The sequence below is a fragment of the Ptychodera flava genome, chromosome 17, assembly GCF_041260155.1.
Source record: "Ptychodera flava strain L36383 chromosome 17, AS_Pfla_20210202, whole genome shotgun sequence".
In the NCBI taxonomy this organism is placed as follows: domain Eukaryota; kingdom Metazoa; phylum Hemichordata; class Enteropneusta; family Ptychoderidae; genus Ptychodera; species Ptychodera flava.
Window position 1 is genome coordinate 28,624,347 of NC_091944.1, and position 12,030 is coordinate 28,636,376.

General features: G+C 38.1%; 1 protein-coding gene across 2 annotated transcripts in view; it reads left to right on the plus strand.

Moving 5' to 3' along the window:
- The window catches only part of LOC139115982 (uncharacterized), a 74,011-nt gene extending 70,290 nt beyond the window's left edge, over positions 1–3,721 (plus strand). For both annotated transcript variants that reach the window (XM_070678462.1, XM_070678461.1), the window contains one exon: positions 294–3,721. In XM_070678462.1, coding sequence (XP_070534563.1) covers positions 294–562 — 269 coding nt within the window. In that variant the 3' untranslated portion in view covers positions 563–3,721. The remainder of the gene's footprint in view (positions 1–293) is intronic.
- The last annotated feature ends 8,309 nt before the right edge of the window (positions 3,722–12,030 follow it).

Here is a 12,030-nt window from a genome sequence, read left to right on the forward strand (position 1 = left end):
GGAAGGGGGGTAGCAATCGACGAGGCCGCTGTTGTTTTAATATTTTCATGGAAGAAAATTAATGATTCAGAGATTATAAGGGGCTGCCCACTCTTCCCGTTTGACCTGGTCACCCCTATTCTACGTCAGCGGGATCACATTTAACGTTGACAACGATTGGTTAGGCGGAAATAATGGCGGTGAAAAGTTCAATTTAGGACATGTACCCAAGTCCCACGAACGTTCGCATCGCTTCTAATTTGAACTCACGAATTCATTTGTATTTAACTCACGCACGATTTGCTTTCTTACAGGTGAGGACACAGGGCCGTTCGGTCCCTTGAGTCTGGCTGACGGTGTTGTTACGATTATCTGCTGCGTGATTCTTGTCATTCTGTTCACCGTCTGTCTGTACTGCTGCTGTTGCCCACCGCCCCCGGAGCAGAAGAAAATGCTGTATTCGTCGAACATCAACTTGAACTACCACGATTGTGTGACGTCATCGACTGCTGACGGACCCGGCCGCGCACAACACACGGTGAACTCGAGGGACCACAACGACTTGCGAGTCTCAAGTCTTTAGCTTGGCAGTGCGAAGATGAATTCGGCACACAGTGTTATTGTCAATCGATTTTGTCTTGGATCGAGGATATTCTACGTTGATGGCGTGCCTTATTGAATGTGAGCTTTTGCGAACTACTTTAAAACGTGAATCGATAGGGAAGACTGGAAGACTGGTTGATGCGTTTGAAATCATGAAAACTGTACAACATATGCAATTCTTCTACTTCTGTATATTTGTAGGGAAAACGTTTTAAACGGGTTGAAATGGTAGGTTTTTTGGAGATTCATATAGATAGATGATGTTTTGGTTTACCTGGATTTGTTAACTTTCAAGTCGTCAAATTGAAGATTAAATCATTTAGCTTGGCGAATTCAGACGTTTGAAATGTTCACCTTAGACCTCAACAAGATTGTACAGCATGGGTTTTACAGCTTTCACTGTACTGTCGAACAAAGAGCACGGAAAACTGATCGATAGAATATTTCAATGTCTTTGGCCAACTGTGTGGTGATTTTTGATCCTGTAATATCGTTCAACTCGAACGAGGTTGATTTACAGCAATAGGTCTTTCTCACGATCCCAGCATGCCCTTACATTCTCATATTTTTCGCTGGCACCTAGATTTCAAAATTCAACAGTTTGCTTCAAGAAGGTGCTAAAGTTCTGTTCGGAAATCGCTAAAATTGACAGTGTAGTATACAACACTCTAAATATGTTGGCTGTTATAACGTGTCCAATCAAATAGATTGACGAAAATAACTGTGTGTCAGGTCGTGTGGGGTCGTGAAAATGGTTATAACTTATTGAGAAACATGTCGCTTACCCGTTGTCGGTTCTGGATATTTCACATCCGGGTTACTTTTATATCCATTGTCAATTTCAAGGTTGTCTTATCCTAAAAATATTATCCAACAGTATTACAACTTTCTAACAGTTTTGATGACACGGCATTGTCCCTACTCAATTATCCCGAGTTTTGTCGATGTAATAAACCGAAGAAAGTAAGTTTTTCGAAGACGTTTGTGCTCGGTTCCGTTTGCAAGTAATATAGAACTGTGAAACACTCCGCATTTCGTCCGTGATAATGTCTACTGAATCACAGATGCAGGGACTGTGACTAAATATACCATTAAAGATGTCGTTCAATTTGATTTGAAAAACTACGGCGTGACTGGGGAACACTGGGCCTATGCTAAGCTGTGGTACAATTCTACGTTATCTTAGGGGTATGTTGTATTCATTCACCATTAAAGGCGCCCTTAGACAAGCACTGATTTGACCACAAGGAGGACGCAGTCCAGTGTCCCTCTGCTGTGCCAAAACTACACAAGTTTTCCAGCAAAATAAATTCAATATTATAATTGTTTATCATTATTTTTATCTTAACTTCATGGGCGAGATGCCATGCATAATATGCAGGAGATTAAATCGGGAGACGGTTGTCATGCGGGATCAGGTGCATCCACATATAGCACAAAAACTTATTCATATGCGTCAGGTTTTTACAAGAAACGTTTTGAAAATCTGAGCGGATGTAGCAATTGTCAAGATTTCACTTTATCTTAAACTGAAAAGATTTACAAGAATGTTTGTTCCATTTGATAGTTTTGTTAAAGAACAATCTCTTTATATTGACTGTTCTGATAAGAGACTTGCTCAGTCGACCTGAGCTTCTCTTCGGAAAGGAATACCAGGCGACAAACATTGTCTTATACTTAGAGATCATGTGTTTGTATGGCGTCCTCTGGTAAGGACTGGACCTGAAGGAAAAGGGTCTCGCGAGTCAATCAGTAGCTGCATCCAAATTACCCGGAACAGACGAAACGACAAACGCCCTTGCGTGACCATAGTTGGCGATCTTTTCTGTATTTTAAAAACTCGTACGTGAAAATAGTGTTTGAGCCATAACAAGGTGGCAGTGACCACGCGGAATAAAGTAGGCTGTCCTAGTTTCTTCGGCTGCAGTTATCGTCATGAGCGACATAAATGAAGTTACTATTTTGTTCCCATCGTAATAGTTTGTTGAAAAGAGAGTTGTATGTAAATGAAGACAAATTCAAGTCAGAGCGTGATTGTTTTCCGTATCACCATTAAATTTATGTAATTTTTGTCCTCGTTAAATGATAAGTACTCACCATTTTACTATTTTAGAATTCAAAAGTGTCCCCATTACTCTAATAGGAACCATCACAAGAGATTTTATATGTCTGCACAACACGATACCACTCGATTATGCCAATTTGCATACTCAGAGTGGCTTGCATCACAAATTGCACGACAAGCGCTCCCACGATAAACAGCAATGTGACTCCGAAGTGACATGACAAGACACACTGTTATTGCAGTATTAAAAGAGTTTTTAAATAAATAAATCGATAAATTTTGATCATCAAACCTTTGGGTCATATGCGTTTAATATTACAGTTTACCAAAATACGTACTAATTAATAAGATGTGAACTATTTCAAAATGTTGCGCGCCCGACTATTAGACTTCAACTCATGAGAATGCGCCTCTGGGAAGATATTCGGCCTCTCAGATTTTTACAATTCTTTTTTGATCAATCACTTTTTTGGGGGAATTTCCCAAGTGAGTTAACATTCAAAATTCAATTTCCCCATCGAGGGATGGCAGCCATTTTGAATTTTAAATATCACTAAATGTTAGGTAATTTGTTTTATGTTGCAAATTTTGCCAGGTGACCCCTGATTTTTAATTCTTGATTTGGTAATATAATGGTTGAAAGTTTCATTGAAGAAAGTTTGAGCAAAAGTTTAAGTCTTTCACTTTCGAGGCGTGTACAACCTTAATCCTAACACTGCCTTCAAATTCAGCATATACACTGGTATGGTTAAAAGCCATACTTTACCTGTGTCTAAATATCCTTTGTTTATCTTCTAGGAACGACAATGAATTGGCGCCATTGTTTTCTTGCCATTTACGAAAGTTTACAGTCAAGATAATTATTTTTGAAATCTTTTGAGTATCTCTCAGAAGAATGTTAAAAACTATGTATAAAGCAATTCAGTCAAATTTGTAAAGAAGATAATGTATAGGAGAGTGCTATTTTAGGGTGTGTAATTTATTACCCAATTTCTGTAATATTTTTCAAGGAGTTGCATGGGAAAATTTGAAATAAAATTCTGACATTTAATTGCTTTTATCCACCCTGTGTTATACTCGGACTATTTGTCTTTTTTCTGCAACATTTCCCCGTGGAGGAGATCACACTATGACGGAATGCATTTCCTTTTTAAAACCTTGCTGTATCAGGAACAAGATTCTCAAAGATAAACAAGTTTTTTTCAAAATTAACCATGAACCTTTTCAAAATTAACTATGAATCTTTTTGAAATTAACCATGAATCTTCTGAAAATTAGTCACGAATTCAAATACTGTGGATAGCGTACTGCGAGTGTTAGATGAAAATGTCGCCATACCCTACGCTGACATTGACCGCATTTATGGTATGGCTTGCAATGCTTTCTTGATTCTCAGTCCTGTGTGCCTGTTGGTGAAGTCACCTAATCATGATGTAGTGTACGTGACTTCTCATATGGTACAAAAATGGGTTCAAAGACTCGCCCCTTCAGGGAAAGAAACGCCTATAAGTAGACAAGCTGCTCTTGTAGTTCACTTTGAAGTAGAATCAGAGGTCATCTTCAAAGAACTGCGATGAAAATGATTTTTCGCCCTTCGACTAGCTGCGACTTACAGCCGTATCATTTTACTCTATGCTAATGATCAGTCCATAACGCTGGTGTGTGCTGTATGTGCTGCGTGTTCTTGTCTTTCAATCGCCTCATGACCGATTGCCCTGGCTAAAATAGAAAACAATAGACATTTTTGGAAGATCTTTATAATTGTGCAACAAACTGTCAGATGTCAGATTCGATTCAGAATTTACTTCCAGGGGGGGTGGAGGATTTTCAGGGGGGGCCACCCATTTTTCCCAAGAAAATTTAGGGGGGCCAGACAAAAATACCACAATCTTTTAGGGGGGGCCAAGGAAAAAAAAACATCAATTCAATATTTGCCCAGAATTTCTGATCTCTACAAAAGAGCACCGTAGACGCTACCTGGGTGACAGATAAACTCAACATGTTTAGTTAAATTCCTTTAGCTGCCAAATTCGGTAATATTCACAGTGGTTTGTTTTATGCATCTACTGCAGTATCTTGTTCTCCTCCCTGAAGCGTTATGAAATGTCCAGTATTTAGCGTGTCAATACAAACCATACAGTGAACAGTCAGGGTTGTTTTTGTTGAAAAGAGATCTCAGATCAAGTCCAGACTAGAATTCATTTATCAACAATAACAATGGTCATTTATGTTCACACTGGTATGTTGCTAAATACAGCATTGGGTGTTCTATGTAGTGATAGAATAACAAACAAATGCTGATACACAGAGATGAACATTGAACAAATGCTAAAAATTACAGCAAATGTCTTTTTAAGGTTGGGTTTACCTTGTAGCTTGTAAAGCAGTTGAAAGTTGCATGATAAAGAAGTGTTAATTTATGCAAATGTATGCAAATCACCTGATTTCTTGGCTTCTTTTGCCTCCCAATTTCAAAATTTCCAACGAATTTAACTCCACTCCGGCTGGGTCAAATTTTCTGAAATTTCACATTATGTTTTTTAAATGCTATATAACACAACAACTATCATTGGTTTTGTTTAGCAATAAAGCTCTTACATTTTTAATAAGAGGCATTTTGAATAAGAGGCATTTTAATTTTGCTGATCATGATTTTAATCAATTATTAGAGTGTCGGTCTTTAAACCCCTACAATTTTAAAATGAAGATGGATAATATAGAAATAACGGGCGACGCGCTGACCATTAACGTTTATTTGTGGGCAAGGGCGAGAGGAAAGCCAAAAATTAACGGGGGAGGCTTGCCGAGCCCGTTAATTTGGCTTTCCTCGAGCCCGCGCCCACAAATAAACGTTAATGGTCAGAGCGGAGTCTGTTATTTCCATTATATTATCAGCGAACCCAAGAAAACCGTCAAAATTTCCGAAAATTTCAGGAGCGAACGACAACTGGGCCCCAGAAACTGAGCAGTACGCAACGCACTGTCACAAGCGCTGCAAAAAGATTGGCAAATGCGGAGATGTTTTCAGAAAAAAAGTATCTCAGCTTGACCTGCAAGTGCTCCATTATATTGTGATCGATTATGATTTATGTTTGAGCTGTAAAGTTACGATACTTTACGGTGGCCCAAAACTACCTGTTCTCCGCATTCAAAGTCTGCGTCGCATTCAATTGTTTTTCTCTCACATATGTCTCCGCATTCAAAGTCTGCGTCGCATTCAATTGTTTTTCTCTCACATATGTCTCCGCATTCAAAGTCTGCGTCGCAATCAAATGTTTTTCTCTCACATAAGCTTATCTCCGCATTCAAAGTCTGCGTCGCAATCAAATGTTTTTCTCTCACATATGTCTCCGCATTCAAAGTCTGCGTCGCAATCAATTGTTTTTCTCTCACATATGTCTCCGCATTCAAAGTCTGCGTCGCAATCAAATGTTTTTCTCTCACATATATGTCTCCGCATTCAAAGTCTGCGTCGCAATCAAATGTTTTTCTCTCACATATGTCTCCGCATTCAAAGTCTGCGTCGCAATCAAATGTTTTTCTCTCACATATGTCTCCGCATTCAAAGTCTGCGTCGCAATCAAATGTTTTTCTCTCACATATGTCTCCGCATTCAAAGTCTGCGTCGCAATCAAATGTTTTTCTCTCACATATGTCTCCGCATTCAAAGTCTGCGTCGCAATCAATGTTTTTCTCTCACATATGTCTCCGCATTCAAAGTCTGCGTCGCAATCAAATGTTTTTCTCTCACATATGTCTCCGCATTCAAAGTCTGCGTCGCATTCAATTGTTTCTCTCCTAGATGGGCGTCGCAGTCAGTGATTTTGTCACCAACACATGAGGGCGCTGGCAAGTTTTTGTGAGCGTGACCCTCGCTCCATGACCCATGATTGCATCGGAAAAAGTATCACTCTTTCAGTGTTCGTGATCGCGAAAAGCTCATTGATTTCGAAGGTAAGTGACAAAGTTATTCATTGTATTGTAAGCTTATGGGGTTAATGATCTAGCCACCGTCTAGCCCTGGATGTATTGGCAGTTGTGGGACGGGCTGCCGTTTTACATTCGGACGCTCATGTGGGACCCATTATGATGCGCCCATACTGGTGAGCAGCGTACCCCTTGGCTAGATCATTAACCCCATAAGCTTACAATACAATAAATTACTTTGTCACTTACCTTCAAAATGAGCTTTTCGCGATCACGAACACTAAAAGAGTGATACTTTTTCCGGATGCAATCATGGGTCATGGAGCGAGGGTCACGCTCACCAAAACTTGCCAACGCCTTCATGTGTTGGTGACAAAATCATTGACTGCGACGACCATCCACAGGCGGCCCAATCACTATTAATAAAGCTTATTATTGAGTTTCTCAGTTTTTCTCTGTCACTACAGTCCCTCTCCTTTTCTTCATGCTCTGACTGATCGTAGTAAATAAAATAAATGACTATATAACCTAACCTAGCCTCTTGACTCTTTATTCATTTTACACCCCATTACAAGGACGTTTATCTCTCATATACACATCTTGTAATTAATTAGTCAACACAACTAATTATGCTAATCCGTGGACTTATCAAGGGTTGGTCAACATTGGAAAGATAGAGATGTAAATGAAAAAGGAGTTTAGTAACCTTTCCTATCTTTCGCGATGTTGACTAACCTATAAAATCCCTGATAAGTCCACGGATTAGCATAATTAGTCATGTTGACTAATTAATTACAAGATGTGTGTATATGAGAGATAAACGTCCTTGTAATGGGGTGTAAAATAAATAAAGAGTCAAGAGGCTAGGTTAGGCTATAAAGTAATTTCTTTTTATTTCCTACGATCAGTCAGAGCGTGAAGAAAGGGAGAAGAACTGATAGAGAAAACTGAGAAAAACTCAATAATAAGCTTATTAATAGTGTTTGGGCCGCCTGTGGCCCATCTAGGAGAGGAACAATTAACTGCGACGCAGACTTTGAATGCGGACACATATGTGAGAGAGAAACAATTGAATGCGACGCAGACTTTGAATGCGGAGACATATGTGAGAGAAAAACAATTGAATGCGACGCAGACTTTGAATGCGGAGACATATGTGAGAGAAAAACATTTGATTGCGACGCAGACTTTGAATGCGGAGACATAAGCTTATGTGAGAGAAAAACATTTGATTGCGACGCAGACTTTGAATGCGGAGACATATGTGAGAGAAAAACAATTGAATGCGACGCAGACTTTGAATGCGGAGACATATGTGAGAGAAAAACAATTGAATGCGACGCAGACTTTGAATGCGGAGAACAGGTAGTTTTGGGCCACCGTATTACGGTGAGTTGTTAATCTTATTATTCATATTCACAAGCATGTAAACAAACCATTACTGTGTATTTGTGGTCAGTCACATGGTTCAGTTCGACCAATCAAAATGCGACGGGCAGGGCATGGTAATATAATGCCAAGTAAAATAGTTTTTTTCTATATGAATACTATCCTTTCAAGTGAAATATTACATTTCAGAAAATACTGTCTAGTTTTCGACTTAAATTAATTTTTATCATAAATACAAAAATTGAGGTTTTTTACCCCAAATATACACCCACTTCATCCTTTGAGTAAACTACTGCTACTGCTACTCTCTTCTTTCTGCTCCTTTTTTCTATGTTTCATTCTCATCAATTTTACCCTTTCTAAATTTTTTAAATGTTCTACATAACTTTTTACAGTGCTTACATTTACTATAACTTTTTTGAAAATAAATTTATGGCCGTCTCATCTTCACGGTGCTTTTCAACGAATAGGTTTTAATGTTGAAAATAAAAATATTATGTATTACTGTCAAAATATATGGTGAAAAATTTACAAAAGGGTTGATTTTCCAATAATCCTGTATGTGCATCCAGAAGATCATGTGGCACTGCACCAATGCTATGGTGTCGGATTGTTGAAATATTGAGTACACAAAAATTTGCTGTAGTCCAAGAAGTGATCTCAGTGTGTATGAGGCTAGGAGAAATGTGGATAGGCTTACACATTGTGTACTGATGCTAATTCTTTTGTGTCCCATTCATTCTGATATGTATAATCAAAGATTTCACAGTGGCGGCTGGCAGAAAAGGCAAAAAACAAATTAACATGTATTGTTTCGTGTCATCTGAAAACATGCGCATCATGACTATTCTAAAATTAAAGTTTGTTAAAAAAAATTTGAAATATGAATGCTCTGTCAATTTTGAAAAATACTGCTGATAAAATGTGAATTTTGACTTACACAGGGTTATCTGCATTTAATATGAACATTGGATTGTTAATGGAATGAGCAGAATAACATGTGAATTCATGTTTTGGATAAGGTGTTTTGTTCAAGAAATGTTCTAAAATATTCCTCAGCATTGTTGCTTTCAGTGGCAGCAACTTGGTTTTATGACAACCAAATTAGAAAAAAGAGAAAATTAAAAACAAGTTGGCTTTCACCAATTTTAATTCCTAATGTTTAAAACTTTCACCGTGAGTCTGCAAATATTCAGCATCATCAAATGAAAATGTATGCTGAACGTGTGCATGTACATGTACATCTCACTTTCCAGAAATATCTGGATATCTGCAAATGAGATGTACCATTAAACTTCAAGATATATATCACTTTGCCAATTATCTGCTCCTCTGATTTTCTGTTCACCATTTCTAACTGACATCTTTGCTTGTCTTTGTGTGCATCATATGTATCAGTGAGACATAACGAAAAAAGTATTCATATTTAGTAATTAACTTTTCTTCAGAAATTTACAACCAGATATGTTTATTGCTACCCTTTCCAAAAGTGTGCCACTTGCAGTCCCTGCAAATCATTCTTTTTATAGTCACATAACCCTGAAATGATTTGTTATATCATCGATTAATGTCCACTAGGCCCTACAGTTCCTGCAACTTGTTAGACTAGATATGTCTATAATGTACCGTATAAGCATGCATGTATATATTAGGGGGGGGCCATGGAAAAAAAACAGGAAAGATGAGGGGGGGGCCATAGATTTTTTCATAATTTACTAGGGGGGGGGCCATGGAAAAAAATCACCGAGAAAATAGAAAATCCTCCACCCTCCCCCTGGAAGTAAATTCTGAATCGTCCCTCAGGTTCGAAATTTTGACAACCTATTCTGAAAGAAGAGCCTCTTGGTGGCGCTCTGTTATTCGCGTCATATAGAACAACTGTTTTATAATTCTGTGGATTGCAATGGCGCCCGTCACATACGTGCGCATATACATACCAGCTACAGTTAATATTGTTAATGGGGACTAAATTTATCATGGAATTTACATTGAATCCTATTGACCCGTTACCTCCTGAAAACAGGCGTATACAATGTCATCAGCTAAATGTGACGGCAGTGAAGAATAGGTGGTTCGACAAAGGTATAACGCGAAGTTAAACATGGCATTTAGTGGGCATTTGTCGGCATTTGTTTACTGATGTCGGGAGGGGGTGTTACTTTATTAATTGCAGGTTGAACGCTCTAGAAGTGCGGTAAACACTAGTAAGCAATGCTGGGCGTACATATTGAATGAAGAGATTCTAAATGTCATTCCCTCGTTTTATTTTGGAAACCGTTAAAATTTATACGCCCATCTCTGAGTAAAAGTGACGGTACTGTGGCACTAGGTCTGTTACAGAAAAATCTTTTATGTGGTTCAACATGCCGTCCAAATCCAGGTCTGCAAATCAAAATAGAATGTGTGCGTATTGCACCATTTCTTGTATGTGTTGAATAATAGTAGGACATGGGTTGATTCATGGGCTTGTCAAGTCCCCGGATATAGATCTGTCTGTTTTTAAGAACACTACTGCAACGTCCAATATTCATATTGTCGTAACAGTTACGAAGTGTATGCTATGTTGCAAATCCGGACTTGAAATTTGAATGATATATAATCTCTCATATTCTGACAAAACTGGTAAAGAGCCGAGACACCACTTATGATTAAAAGTAAATTTAAATTCATGAACAGCCATCACTAGCCTTACGCTTTCTCGTGTCATATACGGATTTCGTCGTGGGCAAAAAGTCCATGATCTGGAAATTTCTTCAAACCGAATATTTATGCTCAAGGAAGTATGTGCCACAAAATTGAAAGACTTCCAACCGTGTTTTCATAAAGCAAATTTACCCGCGAGAGAAACTAATCAGGAAACATTCACTGAAATTTTAAATTTTAAATGGCTGCCATCGTTGTGTTGACACTATGAGGGAAAAATGAAATATTTAATTTTCATAAAACTAAGACGGTGAAAATTTTCTTATTAATGATTAAAGAGCTTCAAACCCAGCCCCAACAGAAAAACATAACTTGAGGACCCGAATATCTAGTCCCGAGGTGCATTCTGCCTTAAAACTGCCTTTCCATATTTTATTGCATTCTCTAACATTGAAATGAAATTGTCAGTTTAGGATGGAAGCTGTACTATCACTATATTACCTTGCCTTTGTGGTACCTACGTCATGCCAAAAAATCTATTTCATTATTTTCAATTCAAGATATAATTTGGCGGTTAATTCGACAGTAACTTGACAAAAAACCCGCAATTTCGCCTAAACGTATTTTAATTCATTGATGACGTGATCTCAGTGACAATGGACACTTGTGGGTGCGACAAATGTTTTCATTATGTAAACGAAAATTATTGCCATGATGAAATCGCCACCTAAATTTAAAATTATCATTACCGTGCTGATATTGAAAATGAAACGTCGCCATCATTAAAATCGCCGAATTCTGCATTGCATTCATGAACGAAATAGTTTAATCGCAGTTATTTCCAAAAAATATTATTATAGTCGTTCAGACAGCTGCGTGTAATAAAGTTTCAATATGAAATATCTGGCAATGTGCAGCGTTCTGGAAGATTGTAACTTATTGATGGTCGAATATTATTGTCATTCTAATGAATCTTTTCCCAACAGCCAATCAGCAATACGATAGCTTCAGCTTCAGACTTAGTAAGCAAATGTAAATAAATAAATTCTCTCGATCAGATATAAGCTCCCGAGCTGCCACACATTGGCCCTAAAATGTAGATCAACATTCAACGATGTACATATTACACATGACCATGGCGGACTCTATGTTTTATAGCCAACTTAATATTGTACTTCCCAGTGACATGGAAACAAAAAAGCAAGGTTCCGTTCGATATTTTCTTAATATTTCATGAAATCCATGCTTTTATCATTTCTAATTAGCCCAAAAAGCTCGATAAATATGATTGATGATGAGTGACGTCGGCAGTGTGCCGCGGTTTTCAAAGTTGACGGTTATGATTTGATTGATAGATTGTCATTATTTACAGCGAATATAAGGAAATCCGAAACTAGCGCTAGTCTCTACCTGCTTGGCTGTTT